The sequence below is a fragment of the Ricinus communis genome, chromosome 6 (genome assembly GCF_019578655.1).
Source record: "Ricinus communis isolate WT05 ecotype wild-type chromosome 6, ASM1957865v1, whole genome shotgun sequence".
NCBI classification, from domain to species: Eukaryota; Viridiplantae; Streptophyta; class Magnoliopsida; order Malpighiales; family Euphorbiaceae; genus Ricinus; species Ricinus communis.
Window position 1 is genome coordinate 24,598,808 of NC_063261.1, and position 26,618 is coordinate 24,625,425.

The 26,618-nt window shown below is 30.1% G+C and overlaps 1 protein-coding gene across 5 annotated transcripts; it reads left to right on the forward strand.

Moving 5' to 3' along the window:
* Positions 1 to 17,201: 17,201 nt before the first annotated feature.
* Positions 17,202 to 24,959, forward strand: LOC8278128 (myosin-4). Of its 5 annotated transcripts, none has more exons than XM_048375839.1 (8): positions 17,202 to 17,405; positions 18,035 to 18,232; positions 18,349 to 18,500; positions 18,871 to 18,957; positions 19,041 to 19,209; positions 19,699 to 23,757; positions 23,882 to 24,018; positions 24,511 to 24,959. In XM_048375839.1, exons 1-8 carry the CDS (start codon positions 17,325 to 17,327, stop codon positions 24,704 to 24,706), a joined length of 5,079 nt encoding a protein of 1,692 aa, XP_048231796.1. In that variant the 5' UTR covers positions 17,202 to 17,324; the 3' UTR covers positions 24,707 to 24,959. The 5 variants fall into 5 exon arrangements, with proteins under 5 accessions (XP_048231796.1, XP_015583817.1, XP_015583818.1 ...); XM_015728331.3 differs by having other exon boundaries at positions 18,349 to 18,471; positions 18,920 to 18,957; XM_015728332.2 differs by lacking the exon at positions 17,202 to 17,405 and having other exon boundaries at positions 18,091 to 18,232; positions 18,349 to 18,471.
* Positions 24,960 to 26,618: the final 1,659 nt, after the last annotated feature.

The window sequence follows — 26,618 nt, forward strand, 5'->3', positions numbered from 1 at the left end:
ATGGTTTTCAGTTTCATTTTCTCTAAATATATATATATATATATATATATATATATATATATATATAAATTTTTAACTTATATAGTATATATGTATAATTATTATATTTATAATAATCGTTAATTATGTGTAATGTTTATATTCATTATATATTTAGTATTAATTTATATAAATATAATTAGTATATTAATTAATAAAAAATTTATTAAGAAATAAATATGATTTTAAAAAAGATAGTATATTAATTATATTATTGTTATTATTATTATTATTAATTTACTAACCAATTGAAAAAAAAGAAAAGCATGCTAAAATATTAAAAGTTCTATTAAAAATTTATAACATTTAATATTGTTAAAATGAAAAAAAAATTAATTAACCGTACCGTAAACATGAATTAATTGATAACCGATATTAATTGTTTAGATTTAGGGTTAATGAGTTTAAAAGCGATATACATGATGGCATTTCTAAAAAACGCCAACGGTTCAGTTAACCGAACCGTGATCACCTCTAACTGGTGGCACATATATATATATATATATGTTGATATTTAGGGATTTGTATCTCTCTCACATTGCTAAGTTAACAATTTTGAGGTACCTTCCAAGCCTATATAATAGAGGTCTCACTTTGTTGTTCATTCATTCCAAAAATAAGAGAAAAATATTAGAGAATTAAGCAATTATTTTTCTCCTTTTATAAAGAGAGAATTTTAATGTTTTCTCCTTTATAAATAGAGAGATTGTAACTCCTATTATTTTCTCCCGTGGTTTTTATTCTAATTTATTTAGGGGTTTTTTACGTAAATCTGTGTGTTTTATTGGTGTATTTTATTTTTCCTTTATCTTTATTTTCTCAAATTATTAGTTGTAACTTTGCTCTATCAGGTTCATATTTTTCTACAATTGGTATCAGAGCCTGGTTGGCAAGAAATTCCTTAAAATTCTATGGTTGCAGCTTAGTCTGATATTTCACATCAGAAAAGGGTTTTGAGGTTTTCTTTGGTACAAAAAAAGCTTGTGTGGAGTAGTAAGAACACTTACAATTCAGGGAAGGTTTTGTCTAAGGAGATTGGTATTTAAGAGGTCCGCTTGTGACCCTCCAGTCTTTTCTGGGAACTTACCTAGTGAGTTGTGTTCATTACTGCGGTTCAGTTTACAAGCTAAAAGGCACCGTTTGTGATAGAAGTAATGGCGGTAAAATTTGAGATTAAAAAGTTCAGCGGGAGTAATTTCTTACTGTGGAAATTAAAGATAAAGGCTGTATTGAGAAAAGACAATTGTCTTGCGGCTATCAGTAAATTACCGACAACACTCGCAAATGATAATAAGTGGAATGAGATGGATGGGAATGCTATTGCAAACCTTCATCTGGCACTTGCAGATGGGATCTTGTCCAGTATAGAAGAAAAGAAAACGACAAAGGAGATTTGGGACCACGAAGCCAAGTCATTACACAACAAAATTTTCCTTAAGAGGAAACTTTACACCTTAAGAATGTCAGAATCTACTTCAGTGACAGAGCACCTTAATGTCTTGAATACTCTATTTTCTCAACTCACATCTTTGGGCTATAAAATAAAGTCACAAAAACGTACAGAACTTCTACTCCAAAGTCTACCTAATTCGTATGATCAACTCATCATCAGTTTGACAAATAATGTTGTTACCGAAATTCTAGTCTTTGATGATATAGCAGCCGCTATTCTTGAAGAAGAAAATCGGCGAAGGAACAAGGAAGACAAGCAGGCAGGTTCATAACAGGTGGAAGCCTTGATGGTGATGAGAGGGAGATCGACAGAACATGGTCCAAATGGGAGTCACAATCATGGTAGATCAAAATTAAAAAGTAAGAAGAATTATAACTGCTACCATTGTGGTAAGAAAGGTCACCTGAAGAAGAATTATTGGAGTCTGAAGAATTCCAATCCTCAAGGGAATGTGGCATGCACTTCGGATGATGGAAATGTATTGTGCTGTGAAGCAGCAATATCAACTGAGAGCAGGAAGAGATTTGCTGATGTATGGCTTCTTGACTCATGAGTAACTTATCACATGACCTCTCGAAGAGAATGGTTCCATCATTATGAACCTATCTTAGGAGAATCTGTGTATAGTTGTGAAGATAATGCCTTAAAGATCATAGGCATTGGAACCATCAGGTTGAAGATGCACGACGGTATAGCCCGCACTATTCAAGGAGTGCGACATGTGGAAGGTTTGAAGAAGAATTTGTTATCTCTGGGACAGCTGGATGATCTTAATTGCATCATCAAAGTTCAGAAAGGAATCATGAAGATTAGCCAAGGAGCGCTTGTAATTATGAAAGGAGAAAAAATTACTGCTAATTTGTATATATTTTTGGGAGAGACTGTGCATGAAGTAGAAGCATCTGTTGCTTCAAGTAGTTCGAGCGAGAGATCTGCAATAGTGTGGCATTAGAAGCTTGGACATATGTCTGAACAAGGTACAAAGGTTCTTACTGAGAAAAATCTACTTCCTGGTCTTACAAAGGTGTCATTACCCTTTTATGAGCATTGCATAACAAGCAAGCAGCATCGACTATAGTTCAATACATCCAATTCTAGAAGCAAGGATGTTCTAGAATTAGTTTACTCTAATGTATGGCAAGCACTGGTTTCATCACTAGGAGGAGCTAAGTACTTTATGTCCTTCATCGATGAGTACTCCAGGAGATGTTGGGTATATCCTATCAAGAGCAAGGGAGATGTATTTGCAGTTTTTAAAACTTACAAAGCGCGGGTTGAACTTGATTCAGGCAATAAGATCAAGTGTTTGAGGACAGATAATGGAGGAGAATACACAGGTAATGAATTTGATAGCTTTTGTAAGCAAGAAGGGATCAAGAGGCAGTTCACTACGGCATACACTCTTCAACAAAATGGAGTGGCAGAGCAGATGAATAGAACTCTGTTAGAAAGAACTAGAGCAATGTTGGGAGCTGCAGGCCTGAATAAGGCATTCTGGGCTGAGGCAGTTAACACCGCCTGTTATGTGATTAACCGATCTCCATCTACAGCAATTGAACAAAAGACACCGACGGAGATGTGGACTCGGAAGTCAGTTGATTATTCAAACCTCCATATATTTGAAAGTCCTGTGTATGTGATGTATAGTACCCAAGAAACTATAAAACTGGATCCAAAATCCAAGAAGTGTTTGTTCTTGGGATATGCTGATGGTGTGAAGGGGTATCGCCTGTGGGATCCCACTGCCCACAAGATTATAATCAGCAGGGATATAATCTTCTTAGAAGATAAATTGAAAGGAGAAGATGATAGCACTTCAAAAGAAAATTCAGAGACTACAACTATACAGGTGGAAAGAAAGTCTATAGAAGAAGATTCTTCTGAAGCAGCACCAGAGCATGAAGAGGAAGAACCAATCGAGTTTGAAGAGCCAGCCGAGTCTGAAGAGTCAGAACTTGGAAAGAGAAAACGTACAAAATTTACACCAACCTGGCAGAAAGATTATGATATAGGCAGCAATGTCGCATACTATCTTCTAACTGAGGAAGGGGAGCCATCAACTCTCCAAGAAGCACTGAGCAGTTCAGATGCATCTCAGTGGATGGCAGCAATGCAAGAAGAGATGGAGGCTCTGCATAAGAATAAGACTTGGGAGCTTGTGCCACTACCACAAGGAAGAAAGGCCATTGGCAACAAATGGGTCTTTAAGATCAAAAGAAATAGTGATGATCAAGTGGATCGGTTTTGTGCAAGAATGGTAGTGAAAGGATATGCTCAGAAGGAGGGAATTGACTTCGGCGAAATATTTTCCCATGTGGTTCGATTAACAACTGCTCGAGTAGTCTTGGCGATGTGTGCTACATTTGACTTACATCTAGAGCAGCTAGAAGTGAAAACAGCTTTTCTTCATGGTGATCTTGAGGAAGAAATTTATATACTCCAGCCAGAAGGTTTTGAAGAAAAAGGAAAACGGAACTTGGTTTGTAGGTTGAACAAATCTCTATACGGTTTAAAGCAGGCACCGAGGTGTTGGTATAAGAGATTTAATTCCTTCATCATGAACCTTGGATACAACAGACTTAATGCAGACCCTTGTGCATATTTCAAAAGGTTTGGTAAAAGTGATTTTATTATCTTACTATTGTATGTAGATGACATGTTGGTAGCAGGCCCCAACGAAGATCATATTGAAGAACTAAAGGCACAGTTGACTAGAAAATTTGAAATGAAGGACTTGGGACCAGCAAACAAGATTCTAGGGATGCAAATTTACCGAGACAAAAATAATAGGAAGATTTGGCTTTCTCAGAAAAATTATTTGAAGAAGGTCTTGCGACGCTTCAATATGCAAGATTGTAAGTCAATTTCTACCCCACTTCCTGTTTGTTTCAAATTATCCTCCAGTATGAGTCCTAGCAGTGAAGAAGGAAGGATGGAAATGTCTCGAGTATCGTATGCATCAGTAGTGGGGAGTTTAATGTTCGCAATGATTTGTACACAACCAGACATTGCACATACAGTGGGAGTAGTAAGTCGGTACATGGCGAATCCTGGCAGAGAGCATTGGAATGTTGTAAAGAGGATCCTAAGATATGTTAGGGGGACCTTAGATGTTGCATTGTGTTATGGAGGATCATACTTTATTATCAGAGGATATGTTGACTCAGATTATGCAGGTGATCTTGATAAAAGTAAATCTACTACAGGGTATGTGTTCACACTTACTGGCGGAGCTGTGAGCTGGGTATCAAAACTGCAGTTAGTTGTGGTAACATCAACAACAGAAGCAGAATATGTAGCAGCTACACAAGCTAGTAAGGAAGCAGTATGGTTGAAAATGATGATGGAGGAACTGGGGCACGAACAAGAGCATATTCCTCTGTTCTGTGACAATCAGAGTGCCTTGCATCTCGCAAGGAATCCAGCTTTTCATTCAAAGTCAAAGCACATACGAGTCCAGTATTACTTCGTTCGTGAAAAAGTAGAAGAGAGCACTGTGGATATGCAGAAAATTCATACTAAAGACAACCTAACAGATTTTTTGACGAAGGCAGTTAACACTGATAAATTTATTTGGTGGCAATCCTCTAGTGGCCTCATAAAAGCATAAGCAACATGGAAAGGCGATGAAGAAAGAACGGTGTGAAGATCTGACTGATCCTCAATCAAATCTTCAAGTGGGAGATTGTTGATATTTAGGGATTTGTATCTCTCCCACATTGCTAAGTTATTAATTTTGAGGAGTATTTCTCGCACATTGCTAAGTTAGCAATCTTGAGATACCTTCCAAGCCTATATAATAGAGGTCTCACTTTGTTATTCATTCATTCCAAAAATAAGAGAAAAATATTAGAGAGTTAAGAAATTATTTTTCTCCTATTATAAAGAGAGAATTTTAATGTTTTCTCCTTTATAAATAGAGAGATTGTAACTCTTATTATTTTCTTATAGTGAAATTTTTTTATCCTTGCCTGTGGTTTTTACCCTAATTTGTTTAGGGGTTTTTCACGTAAATCTGTGTGTTCTATTAGTATATTTTATTTTTTTTTATCTTTATTTTTTCAAATTATTAGTTGTGATTTTACTCTATCAGGTTCATATATTTCTATAATATATATATATAATATATATTAATTCTAAATATAAAACTTTTTAATATGTGTTGCTAAGTTTTAATATATAAAATTTTTAATTTGACATAAGTACTTACTTTTGGCATATAAAATTTAAACATATACGTATAGTTTTTTAGTCTTTTCTATTAATTTATAGATTAATAAATTTTTTTTATTAAATAATAATTCCAATTCTAAAAATAATATGTTAATTATATTTTAATATTATATTAACTAATAAATTAATTTTCTAATTAGACAATGATTTAAATTCTAAAAATAATATTTTAAATAATATATATACTAATAAATTAATTTTTTAGTTATACAGTAATCTCGGACCCTAAAAGATAGTAATATTATTTATATTTATAGTATTAATCTTTACATTATTACACTAATAAAATTTTAAATACTAAAAAGTAAAAAAGATATTTAAAAATATTTTATTTGTTATTGTTTTTAAAATATTATTAATATAATATTAAATATTAAAAATTCTATAAATCAGCTTAAGGGGTATCATTATTATAATTTTCAATTCTTAATATTATGACACAAAGTTTAAATACCCATATATGTTATATTTATATTTTGTTTCTTGTCCTTTTTATAAAGATTTTGATAAATAATAAAATTAATATAAAATTAATTTACTATATTTTTATTTAAATAAAATTATTTCATCCACCGTTTTTTAATTTGACCACAATTATCATTAAATTTAAAATCAATCTCTTGCCATATATAAGCTTTCTAAAAGATGATAATAAAAAAATTCTATACAACTCAATATTAATAAAAACTATACTAAGATATAATAGAATTCATATAATTAAAAAGAATGTAAAGAGAATATATAAATTTTCTATTTAAGAAAAGAAAGAGGGTTAAGGTATTGAGATTAATATATTCTAAGAGTCAAATAATGTAATCACTTAAAATCTTTTAGTCCAATAAATACATATTACTTTAAAAATAATATCGCAAGTCTCAATTATAAAAAAAAAATATAGAAAATATATGTTTTCTTTTTTTAGACGAAAAGAAATTTGTGGTTATAAATCATAACAAAATAATGTATTTCACTTTAAAAAGTCTCGATATACAAAGATTTTGCGATCTTTATTTCGATCGACCATCATTACCATATTGCTCGTATTTGATAATATGAGTTCATAATTTAACAATTACTAATTTTGTTGTTTGATATGATAAGATCAATTTGATGATCAAATAATAAAATTAAAAGTTGTTAAACTTTAAATTCATATTATCGAACATAAGCAACATAATAATAGTAGTTGATGAAAGAAAAGATGGTAGAAATAATTAAAAAAAATCTAACTACTAAAAGTGGTATTAATAATTACAGTTACGGTTACATTCTGCAAAATAAATTCTAATAAATTCTTCTTTTTTTACAAATTGAATGAGAAATGGTTTTATAACAATTAAAAATTGCATAGTTATTATGACAAAACAACTTGTTATTACAAGCCTAATTAAATTCTTATAGTAACAAATACAAAACTTAGTTTAATAATTAAAAACGAAAATTCTAATTTTATAAAAACTGAAACCATCAAGATCATATGAGCTGAAACTATGGAAAACAAAAAAGAAGAAAGGATGCAAAACGCCTTCATTAAAGCCCCATTAAAGATTCACTAGCACTTATTCAGTATATAAAATCAACATTACATCTCCAACCCAATTCATATTACAACATACACTTTAAAATCAACTCCAAGAAGAATTTCATATTCTGAACAAACATGGAAACACTTGGCAGGTTCTCTATCATGTCAGCTATAATCTTAATTAGTGTGTCAATTCTATTCTCACCAGAGCTAACAGTTGCAATTGATCTTAATGCTCCTGCACCATTGCAAGAGCCAATTACATTTCCAGGTTTGTTCAGGATTTTGGATGGATGTGCAGCTTACATCCCTCCAAGCTGTGGGAAACAGATCTTTAATGCAACTTTTATGAATTCCATTGTCACTGATAATAAGTGTTGTTATAAGCTTATCTTCATGGGAAAATATTGTCATGACAATTTTGTGAATTATATTGCTCGCGGTCCGAGTTTTAAGCCTCTCTTGTCTGAATTTTTGGCAAAGAGTGAAGAAGTGTATCATGGTTGTTTCCTGGCTGTTACTAATTTTACTGCAACATCAAATACTTCCATTAAGAATTAGCTTGATTTGTATTTGCCCATGACTAAATTATTGATAAAGAGATAATATAAGAAAGTATTTACATGGGTATTCTTTTTTTTTTTCTTCTCTTCTTTTTATTTTTTATTTACTAATAATGATTGTTATTTTATAATACTCTGATTTTGCCGTTCCATTTTATATAAGGTACGAGTATTTATAAATTAAAAGTGAATTTAGAATTATTATAATTTATTTTTTAAAAAAAATACTTGTCCAGAATGCTTATTTAGTTCAAAATTGTACATCAATTGTGTGAGTATTTTGGTTTAGAGGTTTTATACAATTGATAGTTATTTCTCACTAAACAATTAAATTAAATTTGCTTAATAAGATTTAAAAATCAACCACTAATAGTTGATCTGACTCAATCAGTTGTGGTATCTATCAGCTCTAGTTTAAAATTTATTTTATCAATTGCTAAATAATTTGATTATTTATATAATTTTTTTAAAAAATAACTAATAATAATTTATTTTAAATTGATACCATATTATTAGTTTTCTATAATTTATAATAAATTATGATGTTCAGATTTTTTATCCTTATTTTTAATACTAGCACTAAAAGCTATTTTTAAAAATTAATATTGATGTAGCATCCAATAAAACACTTTTACTTATAAAATTTTAGAGGGTAAATAGTATTTAATTAATATTCTATTATAATCAATGCTCAACTATTTACAAACATTATAAGAATTATAGCCACGATTGAGCTTATGTTAGAATATATGTATTTTAATAATATTTTTATGAATATTATTTATTTATTTTCAATTTATATTTATCATTAAAACTTTGTGCTGGATTAAAGGTTATAAGAAATAATAGACATAATAATCTTCAATTGTAACACCAACCTTAAATACTCGTGAGCACTATTTTCTAAGAGTTCATCACTATAAAGTCCTTAGGGTTACTTCATAATTATGATTTCTGTATTGTTTTACAATTGTATTAGTTAGTCCTTAAAGTTTATATTTGTTAACTATAAACTCCCCTCGTAAGCCTTTGATATTAATTAACCCAGTCAAAAAAGAATTTAATTAAGAATCTAACTCAATAGGATAACATTTATTTTAATTCTAGTCAATTTAATTCTAATATCTAATTTAAAGCAAGGTTTTTATTAAATTATAATAAATATTTTAATGTTAGCAATATCTAATATTATTTACTCTAGTATTTTTTAATTTTAGCACTATTACTCATTGTATCTAAGAATGCGAATAGCTAGTTAATTTGGTATCAACCGTATTTTATTTCAATAAAATAAATAATATACTAAAAAATTAAAAAATAGTTTAAGAATATCCAATAATTTTTCTTCCTACAAAATTAAATTATACAAATAAAAAAGTTTGGACTGGTGATTATTATTAGATTTTTCATACATTTATTAACATAATAGAAAATATTTTAAATAAGAAAAAGGTTGGTCTAAAAATTGTGCTGGTATAAATGTTCTTCAAAATGCTATAATTTTGTTTATTCTATATTTAAATAAGAAAATTGATTCAAAGTGGAGTTATTTAGGTGCCAAATAGACTTAACTTGTGGTGGGTTTGGTAGGTAAAGCTTAATTACCACTCTCAGCCAACAAAAGATAATGGGTGGATTTTGCAATTTCTACTTATGCTCTATTAAGAATTAAGGCAAATTTAAAACAGTTATCTTTTTGTTTTTCTTTTCTTTTATAATTATATAAATAAAAAATTATATACACTAAATTTTCTATAATAATACTCTATATAATTATAAAAGACTTTAATCCTAATTTAAGCCGGTTATAAATATAAATAAATTATAGATTGTAATTAATTATAAATTTTTTAAATCTCATTTTAAAAATATATTTCTTCATATAATATTTGTATATTTATTATTTTCTATCTCTTTAATGTAATTTTTTTTTATTGCTACAATCTTCTTTAGTTCCTTTAAATCTTTTATACTGTGCCCAATCCCGAAGTTAGTTCTATACATATGACCGGCAACGAGAAAAATAAATGCAATAGCTAAATGATGGTGTGCAATAATTTGAATGTTTCAAAAAAAAATATTGCATTGAATTGACTCCCTTTCTATTCGTAATGACTTCTTGGGGATTGAGTTCCTTTTCTTGGTGGGTCAGAACTGACCAGGAAAAACTTATTTATAATAGGTTCTAAATTATTGCACTAGTTTTATAATTTCACAAGACACTTTTAGTAGATTTAAGAATAGCTCATTATAAGTATTGCAGTGGTTTTACCTTTTCAATTTTATTTATATAATATGATAAAATATTAATATATTTTATTTCTAGTCATTATTATTTTATCAATAAAAATTAAATATTAAATTAAAAAAATTAATAATTAAATCTATAATCACTTTATAATCATAAATTTTATTTGATTTTAAATATTTGACTATATAAAATATTTACTGTTTAATTCTAAGAAATTATACATAATAGGTATCTTAGTCACTGCAGCTGTCCACTGTAAATTCTAAATTTATAAATAGATATTTGTCCATATGAGTACTGATGGTGGCTGCTTCCATTATTAAGGTGCTCATTAGTTGTAGGTCAATATCTACAATTTTTTTTTTTTTATAAAGATAATGCAGATCTAGTGGATCAAATCTATAATCAAATGAGTGGAGAATAATGGTTTACCACCAAACCACTACACTAGGTAGTAGAAATTATGTTTATATAATTAATAATTGAGAAATAATAAATTGTATGAAATGGTTAATTAGTGGGCTTTTTTTCTAGGCCTATAAAGAAAAAGTAAGGGAAGGAGACTGAAAAATAAAATATATAAATTGGAGGGGAAAAGCATAAATAATAAAATGACAAGGACTGGAAAATAAAAAGGAACCAAGTGCATTAAGACATCGAAAATATAATAATAAGAAAAGAAAATTATATAGCAACAAATAACAAAATGAAAATAAATAAAATAAAACATTTAGGTTGCATAACCTAAAGTCTGTCTCAGAAATCTGCAGAAAGACTCAATTTCAAACTCTTCAATTTTCATGCTATTCAGGCCTACACTTGCTCTCTTCTTTTGTTTTGTTTTCTTTTCTTTTCTTTGTTTGTTTTTTTTTTTTTTCAGATTTTTAATTGACATCTTTGTTAAAATCTAATGCTCACAGTTACTTCTCGTAAAATATTATCCGTTAAAAGATTATTTATATCTGAACACACGGTTAATTTGATGAAAAAAAATTGATATAAATTTATAAATATTTAATTATAATATATATTAAAATTCTTAAGAGTCATTTAGTATAGAATAAGTAAGAAGAGAAATTAACATTTATAAAGAAGTAGAGATTTTAGTTGTGTTTGAATTGCATGATAAAAGAAAACTTCATAAGAAGTAGACAATTCAACTTCCCTTATACAGAAAAATTAAATTAAAAGAGACAAAGTATGTAGAACCTTTCTAATTAAATAGCTCAATAGACTAATACATCTTCATTTAAATATTTAGAAAAAGCTAACACTAATTTTGTTACGAGTATTATTATCTTTTAAAATATACGAAAAAGCAACAACATTAATTTCCTTAGAAATTTAACTTCTTAAGAAATATATCTTCTGAAAAATAGACTATCTAAACCAAATAAGTTCTTACTCACCATATAAATCAACATTACATATCCCAATTTTAGTTCATTACAAGATAGATTTGACATCATCAACTCCAAAAATTTCATATCCAAAACAAACATGGAAAGAGCTGAATGTCAGGTCTGTTTAAGGTTTTAGATGGATCTGCCAGCTTTTTTGGTGCAACTTTTATGAATACAATTGTTCCTATGAACTTATTTTTATGGGACAATATTGTCACGATGAATTTCTACATTATATGGGTCGCAGTCCAAGTTTTAGGTCTCACAAATTGAGATTTTTGGCAACGAGCAAAATGGTTGTTTTTCAACTGTTGCAAATTCTACTGTTCCTTCAAGAACTTCCATTGAGAATTACCTTGATTTGTAATTGTCAATACAGTTAATTGTTGGAGGCTTTCTACGTGGCTAATCTAAGCTCCCTCTCTCAAAGAAACCAGGACGTCCCCTACAATTTCCATCGCAGACGATGACCCTTCTCCTTTTATCTCTCCTTTCTTGGCTTTTCCTCTCCATCTTCCCTTCATCCTTCTTTTCTTTGCCTCTGTACCAACTAATCTCTTTGATGTTTGTATTTTATGCTTGTGTGTTTATGCATAATAAGATTGGTGTTAAAGAAATCACTGATCATGGTCTATTATTTTTATCTTTCTTGTGTGAAAAAACTTATGAATCTATACGGTGTCTGTCTATGGTGCTAGATTTTCTTTTTTTTCGAAAATACAAATAAAAAATAGATTTATTTTGAGTTTTACCTGATCGAACTCATATAAAGACATCTCTAAAGTTAATTTATTAACTTACAAGTCATCAAATACAAGCTAACGATTAATATGAGGATTTTTCTTTTTTATTATGTCTATTTCTTCATTATTGTTATTGATTTCTATCTTTTATGATCAAAACATATACTATTTATCTCACCTAAATATTCATATTCATATTTCCACCCTGTAATAAGCTATTCTATTAACTGTTTTGGCTTCAAACCACTGTTGCCAAAGTTGATAAATATAATGAACCAATCCTCACACAAATCAAGCTATTTTGGGATTTTCCAAATTTCCCAATCTCTAGCTGATTTTTTTATTTTTTTTGGCTCCTTTTATAATATGCCAGAACGAGCCCACCTTGTCTTTCTCATCTAAGCCATTCTTCCACACTTGTTCCTCCCAAAGCATTAAAAACCTGATCACATCACATGCTTAAAACACATGGCCCTTCTTCTTTTTTTCCTCCAGCCAATGTTTCAAAATACACTCCACTATATCCTCGTGGAAGGAACTTCTCAGTTTGCCAATGTCCCATGATTCACTTTTTAGTAAGAAAGACCCTTTGAAAGAGCATCTAGAGTTATCATTTGTGCTTCAGAATGGCCTCATTATCCATCTTTCTTGTAATCCGTCGTGTATTGAGAAATATGAGCAGAATATCCTTTCCCAATTCAGTGGGTAAATTTGTTTATAGGTTCAAGTATCCATCGGTCGATCCGAGATCGGTTGAAAAACTTCGATTATAACCATATAATTTTTTATGTATAAACTTGAATTTGAATTTATAAAAGAAAACTCTAATTATAATTGAGTAGGTAGAATAATATAATTTATTTAAAACTCGCTTATTCAAAAATTATATATAAAAAATATTATAATTTTACTTTATCAATTAAATCTAATTAAAATATAAGCGAAAACGAGTAATTTTATACACCCACAACCACCGTTATTTTAGCTTAAATCTAATTAAATTTCATAAAAAATATTAATGAAATTGGAGGATTATTTAAAAGAGACAAAACAAGAAAACAAGCAGCGGCGGAATCTCTGAAAAGAACATGGATTTAATTGAGTATCATAAAGACTTCATTTTGTACGTTTTATAGAGATCTCATTTTTATTCTAAAATTGATTGGGAAGAAGAGAACAATAACATAACTCATCAAATCACGTTCTTCTGTTCCCTTTTCTACTGCCCCTTCAGCCCCAATAATTTTAAAACAAATGACAGGACTGTCATCAAACCGTAGTTGCTCGAGTGTCAAAATGCTGCTACTCGCTTCCTGACGATTACATGTGGCTGCCATGTCACGCCTGTCGTAGTTTGGGCTCCTTTCGTCCAATCAGAATTCGACAAGTTTCTGCAGAATATGTGGATAAATGTTTCAAAAGTGTAAGTTGAAGTTGTGAGTAGCTCAAATAATAACGCCAAAATGTTTTCCACATTTGTTTAGATGCCCTCTTATTTCTTTTAATTCTTCTTTTGTTCCCAAAATGTTATACGAAATTCTTTAACAGTTTTTTTAATATAATTTCAACCAATTTTTGTCTTAAAAATATTTGTTCCATTTGATATATATACATATATAATCATGATAACAATTCAATTTTTAAAAATACCTTATGAATATTTTTTTTAATTTATAAAATAATATTATATATAATATTAATTTCATAGAATAATCTAAAAATAATTTACTTAAGTAAGTATTACCATAGGAATAATGAATATTAATTTGAATGGCTAAATTAATATTTAACCATCCAATTATATAAAAGCAATAGTATTACATATTTCTTAATGAAAAAAATAATTATTTCATCAAACTTAAAATGTGTTTATTTAAAGAAAGATATTATTCTTTAAAATATTTGCCAATTGTGTTAATATAATAATTAAAAATTATAGTTTCATAAAAAGTATGATTTATTTTAAATTTATTAAATCACAAATAAAATTTATAAATGTATTTAAATGAGTCTGATCGCATAAAAACTATATTTTTTAATAATATTTTTAGTATTTCCACAAAAAGAGAATCATCTAAATGCATAAAAAATAACTGTATATCGAAAAATGTATTATAACAAATTTCAACAACAATCCTAAAAACTACTATATAACACCGTGACAAATTGAAAGAAATGCAGAAAGATATTAAAAAAGAAATTTAGAGCTTCCGTCTACGATGAAAACCGTCAATGATGTCCGCGTTAATTCAAGTTTGTATTTTTGTATTAGCTAAGATTTAGTTCTTACAATCCTTTTTTTCCTTTTTTTTTAAAACATAAACTAATAAATATCAAAGAATATATTATATACAGTCCAATTGATAGATAACTGATATATAACGATATAAAATATAAAATTACTTATTAAATTATAAATTTTAGCACCTTTATGAACTTATTATGATATTTTAATTTTGATAATATTTAGTATGAATTTTATAATTGATAAAATTGAGAATATTGATTGGAAAATTTGATATGTTTTACTGATGTGGCGTTAAAGATGACTGAGCTACTTCATATAAATATCACCTCAAGAATTTCATATCTATTTAATTGTAAAGAAATTTATGAACTTTATTTTCTTATAATTTTATTATAACTTTTTAATTTAGGTAAATTACTATACTAATTTAAATATTTAATTAATTAAAATATAATTCAATTAAGTAAATAATAAATTAAGTGCAATAAAAAAATTCATATTTTTAATTAGAATAGAATACAAACTTTTGTCCTTAGAGTCAGAGATTTGAGACTTCCCTTTATCTACCGAGGGTTTTATTTTTTATAGAGTAACTAAACAAAATGTGAGACTATATTGCTTCACTGAAAAGAATTTCATACTGTATTAATATTAATAACTAACATATAATAATTATATTTTTAAGAAATTAGAAAATATAAAAATATTTATTCATATTTTATATAAAAAAATAAATTCTAAATTATGTCAAGCAATCAAGTATTGATCATTTAAAATAACTACATAAATATTGATTAATTATAAAATTATATTTATAAAGCATAAGTTTTATTTTATTACCTAGTTATGCTTTATAATTTGATACGGTTATAAATTTCTAAAAGAATTTTTAGTAATTTAAAAATAAAAAATAAGTTATTATCATCATTTTATTCTTTACTTATTATTTTTTAATTTTTCATTTTAATTAAACACATAATAGCTTTTTATTGCAATTAAATTACTAAGGATTTTTAATTTTTATGGTTTATTTATTTTAATTAAGTCAAATGTTAAATATTTAAATATTTAAATTTATATATTAATATTTTAAAATTAAAAGGTCAATGATAAAATTAAAATATAAAAATATTAAAGTTTGTATATTTTTTGCAATGAGATAAAGATGGAACTCTTGACGTGGAGTTCACATGGAGTAGTTCAGTCAATTCTGACATCATATCAGCAAGATTATACCAGATTTTTAACCGCTGCTTTGAATTGTAAAAATTATAAAAATAGCTTCTTACATTGTCAAAATAAAAAGAAAAATTCATATTTAAATTCATAAAATATATTAAAGGTCAGAATTTTTTTTTATAATTACTCTAAAATTTATATATCAATTATTTAATATGTAAACAATTTAAAATATGTAAGACCTCGGTTATTTACCCAATTGTATAGATCCTATATAATAAATTTTTGTGAGTCTTATCCATTTGCAATTAAAGCATTGAAAACGAAAATATGATAATATGCAAACATATCTTCCCGTCTGTACTTCAGTGCCATGTAAACTTTCCAGTTTTGCATCAATTAATACATGAATACCTGCCATTACTTATGGTAGGTAAAGCTTCGCCATACCCAGCCAAAGGGATGATAATGGGTAGATTTTTGCAATTTCTGACTATGCTTTATTAGCAATCAAGATAAATTAACAACAGTTTACTGTGATTATGTAAATTATTAAGAAATCATATACAAACTCTATTGTATATATATATATATTATTTAATAAATTTTAAAAAATGAGTGTAAACTCAGTATAAATGTGTTCGGATCATAAGTAAATAATTCTGTTAATAGCATATGCTAAGAATTAAATTTAAACAAAGTTAATAATGGAATAACACATTTTATTATTGGAGTTAATGTATACACACCTACCCACAAAAAAAAAACAAATAAGTTAATTATTAACTAACTTTTTGTATTTAGAATTTATAATCTTAATATTAAGTATGATGAAAAATTAATTTTAGATTAAAATATGTCATGAAATCTTTACAATGATGTGTAAATTACTATTTTAAATTAAAAAATAATAATAAATAATTAAAAGAAATATGAGATTGCAAGAATCCCACATTGTTTAGAAAGTGGAGAAAGAAAACTCTCCTCATAGAAAAAGAATGGAGTGTAACTTGCATCATTCTTACTTAAAAAAGCAAGTGGAGTGTAACTTGCATATCCAAATATGAATTATTTAAAAATTATTAAAATATATTTTCAAAAAAAAAATATATTTTTTAATTTCTTAAAAGTTACATATGTTTTGTTGAGTAAGTTGCTTAATAAATATATTTCAGATTAGGTTTAAATTTTTTTATACAAGTAAAATATGTTTGTATATGAATTTAAATTTTTTATGTAATTAATTAGACGTATCTGTATTTAATTTTAAATCAAACAAATCGTATGTAAATTAATTATTTTTATATTATATACATGTCTTAGCACGACATAATTATACACGACACGACCTCATATGGTATGTATTCGTATATTACGTTTAACAAGTTTTTGATGCATATAGTGAGAAATGGTGAATTTTGTGAAGTAAAGAAAAAGTAAGGGAAGAAGGCCAAAAAACACAAAAACTGAGGGGAGGGAAGTAGAAATAAGAAAATGAAAAGGGCTAAAAGGTGAAAAGGAAACAAGTGGGATTAGGACGCTAGAATTAAAATTAATAATAAGGAAGGAAATGTTAGCATCAAAGTAACAGGTAACGCTCTGCTCTTCCTTCTCCATCACCATAACAAAGCATAAGCAATGTGATTTTACAACTGAAACACGAAAATCCAAAAAAGAGAAAAAGAGAATGTTTAGGTTGCATAAGCTAAAGTCTCAGAAATCTGGAGAAAGACTCAATTTCAAGTTCTTCAACTTTCATGCTCTTCAGGTCTACACTCACTCTCCTCCTCCTCCTCCTCCTCCTCTTCTTCTTCTTCTTCCTTCTTCTTGTTTCTGACATGTATTTATTTCTCTGTTCTTCATTTTTCTTTTTGTGGAGTTTCTTTTCTGAAGAATTATGATTTCCTAAATCTGCTTGTCCGTTTGACTCGAATTGACTTGTTTGTTAAAATGCAATGCTTACAGTTATTTGCTCTGCGTTTGTTTGTTGAATTAGTGTATCTGAACTAAAAATGCATGTCAGTTCATAAATGAAGAAATCTATGTCAAAATAGCAACGCATTATTGCATTATTTAGTGTCTGACTATTTGAACATAAAAAATCTTTATTTATTAGGCATCGTTTGGTTAGATTGCCTTTTTCTTCTAGATTTTATTATTTTTTTCTATTTTGGGACTAGGCAGTATTTGGAATTGGACCCCAAAAGGAAAAAAAAAAAATCAATGTTCTAAAAAGCGGAAAATTAAATTTGTATTTATTTCTCAGCAAAATTGAGATTACAAATTCTAGGAATAACAGTTAAGAAAGCAAAAGGTTGAACTTAATTTTGATATGTGAACTTAAGAAAGTTTGCTGATATGTGAGCTTAATTTTTATTATATCATTGGAAAATGCAGGTACCAAAAGGATGGGACAAGCTGTATGTGTCAATAGTGTCTACAGAAACAGGAAAGACACTTACTAAATCAGGGAAAGCATCTGTAAGGAATGCAAGTTGTCAATGGACAGAGACTTTATCAGAGTCTATTTGGATTTCCCGCCATGATTCTTCGAAACAGATTGGAGACTGCTTCTTTAAGCTTGTTGTCTCAATGGTATGATTTGTTTTTCTAATATGATTTCATGCTGCTGGCTTCTGATCTCTTTTTTTCCCTTCTAGAAATTTATTAATTTAATTAATTTTTTTTTTAAATTGGTGTAATTCTCGCAGGGGTCGGCTAGAAGTAGTATTCTTGGAGAGGCCACTGTTAATTTGGCTAGCTACAAGAATTCAAAAACTGCTGTTCCTGTTTCGTTATCGCTGAAAAAATGTAACCATGGAACCATCTTACAAGTGAGTCACCAATCAAGTCTTTGCGATAGGTAGTTGAGTCCATGATGCAAACTTTATAAATTTTCAATCACGCAATGCAAATTTTGTGAAGTGTATTCTTTTATAAAGTATGGTACTTCATTGCACATGCCACTCCCTACTTGTTCATTAAAACTTGCAGTTACCTCTCATGTGACAACATTACTCTTTAAAGGAAACAAAAAATAGTTTCTGTCCCTTCAATTTTTTTGGGTGACCACTGATGATAATCCAGCATCCACATCAAAGGATAGGGTATAAATATTCTTTTGCACATCTCAACACATAATCTGAGTTATTGTCAAGCATGCAAAATGAGATGTCAGTGTAACCTTTACTCAAATCCATATGTTTGATCAGCACGCATTCTTTCTTTTGCAGATATGAAGTTTATTTACTACTAGAGTATCTTATAGCTTTTCGTTTTCAGGTCAAAATTCAATGTCTAACACCAAGAGCGAACCTCAGGTTTGTAGTCCAATGCATAAATTCTTACTTTTAGACCATTATGTTTTTATCGGTTCTGAAAGTGTTAAGCTCCTTTTTCAAAGGGAGGAGCAGTCAGAAGAGACAGATTCACATATGGAGGATGTGAATGTTGATTGTGATGATGTGGAAAGTAAATCAGATGTTTCTGATAATTCATTGACCAAAAGTATTGGATCCTCTTCCAGTAGCCATTTGGATAGTTCATCCCATGCAGGAGAACTACTTAATAGGGTATGTGCGTCGCACTCAAGAATGCTGTTTTGTTCACAGTTTAGATTATTAGGTCTTCGATCTGCATCCAGCCACATGGACAGGAACATATGTCTTCAATTCACTTTTGTGAAATGATGTGAATAAAACTTATGCTATTCTTCATTCTAATTTATCTTAAGATTTTCTTGGACTTCATTTTTGAAGCTTAAGAATGGATAATGAATTCCTGATGTAAAAGATGGAAGATTTAGTAATTTAGTTATTCACATATTTTTAACTGGCAAATAATGCCAGACCGTGGCATTCTACAATCAACCATATGATAACTATACCTGATTATGTAAAAGTAAAAGTAAGAAAAGTTACTCATATTTTTCCTTTTTTTTTTGTTATGGTCATCCCAACCATGCTAAGCTAATCGAATACTTTTCGCATGCACTTTACCTGATTATGTAGAATTTCGTTAAAATACTCAATGTGGTTAACGATAAACTTTTCTTATTGCAGGATTTCAGTTTCTCAGCGTCAGGTTCACGTTATAGCTTCGACTCGACAGACGGTTCCTTGGGTAGGGAAACTTACTCCCCACTAAATAACTTAACTGGCATCATGAATAATCAGATTGGAAGACAAGATTCAACCGGCTCCCAAAACAGTTCTCACGGATCTTATTCTTTTAATGATTCTTCAAGATCAAATCAATCATCCTTTAACTCAAAGGTGTTGGCCTCGCGAAGCAGCCTTCAGATTCAAAGGGATGAATTTAATCAGGTTTCTCGGTCTGTTGCCTCATCACCCTTGCGGAATGCAGGTTCATCTAAGGACCTTCTGGAAGCTGCAGAAGCTAAAATTGAGGAACTTCGAGCTGAAGCTAGGATGTGGGAACAAAATGCTCGAAAGTTAATGAATGATCTAGAAAAATTGCGTAAGGAATTATCAGACCAGTCAAAGTGCCAGGCCAGTCTTGAAATGGAGCTTTCAGAATCACGCAGAGAATGTGATGGCTTAAAACAGGAGATTGAGCAAGTGAAGATCTTGTTGGAGGAATCTCTGGTGAAGCAAAAATCTGCTGAGAATATGGAGCTTCAGGCCAAAGATATGGGCAATCTTCAGAAAGAATTGGAAGATGAAGTGAGGTTTGAGAAAGAGTCAAATGCTAACTTGGCTTTACAGCTAAAGAAAACCCAAGAGTCGAACATTGAGCTTGTTTCTATACTTCAGGAACTAGAAGATACTATAGAAAAACTGAAAATGGAAATTGCTAATTTATCAAAGGTCGAATCCAATGATAAGAATGTTGGAGAGTGCACCGCTGTACTTGAGCAAAAGCCAAATGAGGAAGTTTTAGAGAATAATACGAGCGAACTCTCCTGTGTTTCAGTTCTGGAAAGCAGTACTACTGTAGGGGACTCACCTGCAAGTTTTGGACCAGAGGACAAGAGGAACACAGAGCTGGAGATAAGGGAGTTTCAAGAATTACAAAATAATTTAGAATGCACTATCCAGTTTCTGGAAAAATCACTGCAGGAAAAAGTCCAAGAGTTAGAGGCTGCAGAAGTTTTGAAGACTCAAACTCTAATGGAATGTGAAGCTCAATGGAGAGATAAGTTAGCTGTAAAAGAGGAAGAAATCATCAATTTGAAATCAAAGTTATCTGAAGCTCTCAAGGTTGATAATTTTGAAAATGGAGCCGATAAGAATCTGATTAAAGAGGTTGAAGTTCTGAAGCAGAAGATAGAGGAGCTTGAGAAAGATTGCAATGAGCTTACTGATGAAAATCTAGAACTTCTTCTTAAGCTCAAAGAATCAGAAAAGGATCTCCCCATCTGTGGTGCTTCATCTAATCATTTATCAAATGAATACGAAGAGAATAGTTCTCTTTCTATCTCTGAATCTGAAGTAAGCAAAATGATATCCCTAAAAGGCATGCTTGAAGAAGAGCTGAACAAGAAAGAAATGTTTATTGAACAACTGTCCACTGACCACTTGAAGATCCAATGTACAGATCTTGAAAAGAAGTGTGCTGACCTGGAGCTTCATTTACAGGATTTCAAGGACAAAACAAGTTACCTTGATGGTGAACTCTCTATATATCATGCTAGAGCAGAAGAGCAAGGAATTGAGATCACTGCACTACGACAACAACTGGAATCATTCCAAGGGAAGGAAACTGAGACAAAGAGCCATCTCACTGACAACTTTAAAGACATCATGATTTCCCAGTCCGAGGATGCTGTTGAAATGTCCAAAACACTATCCGAGTTACATGAACAGATTCAGTCATGTCTAGCCAATCTAAAGAAGCAACATTTTAACTTGTATATGCCTGCAAACACTGAATGTTACTATAGTTATAGCAACTCACAGATTTTAAATGGTACAGATTCGTGTTGTCAAAAAGAACAAGTTGTGACTATCTTGAACAGTTTCATCCAGCTAAAAGATTTGTTTGAAGCAAATATTACCACATGCAATGGTGAAGTAAAGCAAAATGGAGAAATCAGAGCAATGGCAGCATATGTTAATGAGGTTCAGAACAAATTGGAGGATTCTGATTTAATAGCGAACACTTCTAGCACTTCTAGTTCGGGAGAAAAGAGTCTGCAAATGAAGTCTAAACCTGAAATTGCAGGTTCAAGTAAGGAGATTTTGGAAAACAAATTTGAGATAGACAAACATAAATCTGATAATTTGTTGAAGGAGCAAGAGGTGGAAGCTCTAAGATGTTGCCAAAGGCAGTTAGAAACTCAAATCTCTATTCTTCAAAATGAGAAAAGGCGGTTGGAGGAAAACATGGAAGTTGTGCAGAAAAGAGGTATGATGTCATCAAGTTGCTTGGATGATTCAAATAATGAAATTATGATGTTCAATAGTAGTAGGATGATGTCAACTGGCTTGGATGCTTCACAAAATCAAATATTGGTGCTTAATAGTAGCAAGGATTCCCATGTTTCAACCAGTGAGATTCCTACAAGGATGTCAGAGCTAGAAAGCAGCAAAAGTGAAATGGAAATCCACTTGGCTGAACTAGAAAAAGAAAATATAGAGTTATCAGAACGAATTTGTGGCTTGGAAGCACAATTAAGATACTTGACTGATGAGAGGGAGTCGAGCCGCTTGGAACTGCAAAATTCAGAATCATGTGCTTTAAATCTCCAAAATGAAATGAGAAGATTGGAGAGTGAATGGGAGACAGACAAGGGTGATAGAAAGCAAAAGTTGCAGGAAATGCAAAACATGTGGTTAGAAGCTCAATCAGAGAATGAATATCTGAAAATAGCAAATCTAAAATTACAAACTACAGCTGAAAGTCTTATTGATGAGTGTAGTTTGCTTCAGAAATCACTATTAGAGCTAAGGAAGCAAAAAATAGAGTTACATGAGCATTGTACAATCTTGGAAGCTGAACTGAGGGAGTCACAAAAAGGCTTTTCTGATATGTTAAAGGAAGTTGAAGCTCTCGAGAGAAAATATATTTTGATTTTGGAAGAAATAGCCTCAAAAGAGAAAGCCCTTGCTTTAGAAGTAGATGTGCTTCTTCAAGATAACAAACAGTACAAGGAAAAACTTGAGGAAGAGACCTCGCTGAATCAGATTTACTTGGAGAAGGCAGTTGAAGTTGAAAATCTTCAAAAAGAGGTTGCACACATTACTGAACATATGTCCACTACTTGCGATGAAAAGGAAAGAACAGCTGCAGCAGCTGTTGTTGAAGTATCTAGATTACGTGCAGATAGAGCTACGCTTGAAGCTTCATTACACACTGTCAGAGGAAAACTTAGATTATCTGAGAGTAACCTCAGTACCCTCCAGATGGAATCAGAAACAAAATTGTTAGGACTTCAGAATGAGCTTGCAGCTTCCAGACAAAACCAGGAAATTCTGATGGCTGACAATGAAAAGCTATTGGAATTGTTGGAAGATGTGAAATCCAATGAAGATAAGTATAAAAGTATTGTTAGGGGGCTTGAGTTAAAACTTAAGGCTACTGCATATGAGGGGCTACAACTAAAAGAAGAAATTTGTAGCCTTAGGGTTCAATTGCAGAAAACAGCATTACTTGAAGATGAAATTCTGGCTCTTAAGAAATCACTTAATGAGGTCCAATTCGAAAATCAAAGACTGGAAGTTTCACTGCAGATGCTATCTGGGGATTATGAAGAGCTCATGGCTGCAAAGATGCAACTATTACAGATGATATCCGACATGCAGAAGGCTGTCGCTGAATTAGAGCACTGCCGACGTAGTAAAGTTTCCCTTGAGGAAAAGATTTTACGGCTGGAAGGGGATTTAACTGCAAGAGAGGCACTTGGTGGTCAGGATGCTGAGTTGAAAAATGAGTTGGCCCGAGTTAAACGAGCAAACAATGAACTACACAGGAAGATAAGACACCTTCAGGAAGAGAACCAAGAGTACATTCAGAGAACTCAAACTTGTGAAGGGGAGCTAGAGCAGAGAATAGAAGCAAAACAGATTTCAGAAAATTCTAGTGGTGCTAGTCGACACCTTTATCCAGAATCCAATGCCATTAGTAATTCGACCTCTGATGAATTGAAGCTCTCACAGGTCTGTATCATCTATTTTTTAGGTCATGTTTTGATATTGAAGATTCTTATTCTACATTACAAATTAAATTCTACCAAAGCGAGACTGATTCTGAATACATCTTTCTTTTGCGTCTCCGTTTCAGGGTGATGTCAAATGTAATTGTGCTCCTGGAAGTTCCCAGGTTATAGGAATTGAATATTTGTCAAAACTGCAGCTGCTAGAAACTAAACTAGCAGAGGCTTTGGAGGCAAATGACATGTACAAAGTGCAGCTAAAGAGGTGAGTAACGGTCTTTTGTTAATTTCATAAGATAAATTTCGCAAACATTGAACCCATGTCAGCATTACATGCTCATGGACCCTTCACGACCACCTCCCTAGACATCAATTCTCTCATGAGAAATTTACTAGTGCATTTTATTATTTTATATATATATACAATATTCTAAAAGGACATATGAGAACATAGCTGACTTCTGTCACATCCGCTTCTATATTTCTGACTGATTAATTTTCAATCATATATATTACTGTCATCTTGTAGTTAGAATTTAAGTCAAATCATAATTTACTTGCATGGATTGAAGTTTGACACCAGCTGAGATGGTTCCTTCTTTAGCTGAGACTAAAGAACTTAGTTACTTGTTATGCCTGTATAAACTTACAAAAATACTCCCAAGCGTCTGTAATATGTTCCCCGACACAACTTATTGAAAAGATTTTTCCATTTCTTCTCAAGCAACCCTAACAGCAACCTGCTGCTTGTATTCAGTTTCTTGTTGGAGGAATGCAGCAATCATTCAAATAAAGCAGGGAAAGAGTTCGAGGGCAGTGCATCCACTCTTGAGATAGAGTTAAGAGATTTGCAGGAACGCTACTTCCACATGAGCCTTAAATGTGCAGAGGTTGAATCTGAACGTGAGCAACTAGTGCTGAAACTCAGGACTGTCAGTAATGGAAGAAGCTGATTTTTCTTCTTTTTTTTGCCAGGGTCTTCAGTGTCTACTACCATTACAGATTACTATTTCTTTTTCTTTTTTTTCCAAACTAGTGTAATTCTTGTAGATTCTGTAACAAGCCAAGCGTTATTCAATTGAAAAGAATAACATCCATATAGTTCAAAGCAATCCATGAGGTAGCAAAGGTTGCCTTACTGTAACAACAAACACTTGCATGTTTGAGAAATGCAGCCCTAACAATCAATAGTAAGCTTCATCACAAGGCATGTTAAATAATTCTAGAATATTCATCTCTATATGGGTCTAAATACAACAAATCTAAAATTACAAACTTTAAAATTTGTGTTCTAGTTTTATAATATTCATCACTGTGTACACGTTCTTTTCTAAAGAAAACTCTTTTTAGAAATCTTCCTCTGTTACAAATTCTCTTCTGTATACAAACTTCTCGACTGTTTTCTTTTGTTGCTTCCTTCGTTTTCCATTGCTTCACTGTACAGATTCCTTTTTTGCTTAATTCTTATCACTAAGGAAGAGGCTAAAATTTTGTACTTAGTATTTTTATTTTTCTGGGTAAAGTTTACTATACCCAGACGACATGTTAAAGTTTGTTTGGTGATATCACATAGGGGTTTGATGAAAAGGGTTTTGATTATTTAAGGACAAAGTTTAGACCTTTAAAAGAGCCTTCTTTGTGGGTTTCATTTTTTCCTGTAATATTTTTAGTACCATCCATAATAATCGAAATAATAGATTTGTCAATTCATTCATTTTTTTATTTTATTCTAATAAAATTTAAATATTTTTCCGTCCAATTCATCTATTAATTATGAGTAGTGATACATATATTAATTAATGAATGGTACTTTTGATAATTACTCATTAAACTAACAATTAAGAACAAGAAGTTGGATATATTTTAGAATAGATAAAAAAAAAAAATGAACTATCAAGATGGGTCATAAAAAATAATTTTTGTGCCGTTATTATTATAAATCTAACCATTTTATTTCTCTGCACACAAGATTAATGGAATCAATGTAGTCATTGTGCTTTTGTTTTCAAGTCTAACCAAGTTAAACTCTTCTTAATTTTTTTTTAGTTAAATTCCTATACAATCATTTTATCATGAAATACACCAAAACATGTATTGATTGCGTGAGAGATGATGAACTTAGGAAGAGTTGCTACTTGGTCTTATCATCCTTCAAAAAAGTAAAATACTAATCATCCCAATATAATTTATCTCAACTCTTACCTATTTAATATAATATGTTTATTACACTGTCATTTAATTTTAAAATAAAAAATAATAATTTTAATAAAAATATTATATACTACATGCATAGATAACAGTTATTTAGTCTCAAAGAGTATCTTGACTAATATTAATCCTAATTTCGTGCCTAAAAAACTGAGAAAGCTAACAAAAAATACCCAACTCTTCCTCTAACTAAGGCTACCAAGTTACTGGAGAAGCCTTAAAAGTTTTGAGTCTCTATTAACAGATACGATAAATTTTATAATAAATAAAAAATAGAAATTTAATAAAATAAAATAAAAAAACAGAGGAATTTGACGTGATTCTCCATGTTTAGCCACATACATACATGAGCCCTAACTGTGATCATGATTCAGTTAATCCGATTGAGAGCAAAAGATTTATTCAATTATAATTTCTTTTATTAATTAAAAATCAAAATATTAAAAAAATCACTAGTGTAATAAATTGAAGAGATTAAAATAAAAAATCATATGATAAAATTATGAATTGATAAGTTTTGAACTGACTAAAATATATTATACATGGCTTATTAATATATATATATATATATATATATATATATATAAAAGAAATATATAAAAATATATTATTTTAGTCGATTAATAAAATCAAAATTTGAACCAAAATTAAAATCAT

Excerpts from the sequence above, each read along its gene's own strand:
- LOC8278128 (XM_048375839.1), top strand. The coding sequence starts at position 17,325 with ATGTTTAGGTTGCATAAGCTAAAGTCTCAGAAATCTGGAGAAAGACTC. Across the intron at positions 18,233-18,348 it reads TTAAGCTTGTTGTCTCAATG|GGGTCGGCTAGAAGTAGTAT; the intron begins GTATGATTTGTT and ends TAATTCTCGCAG. Across the intron at positions 19,210-19,698 it reads CAGGAGAACTACTTAATAGG|GATTTCAGTTTCTCAGCGTC; the intron begins GTATGTGCGTCG and ends TTCTTATTGCAG.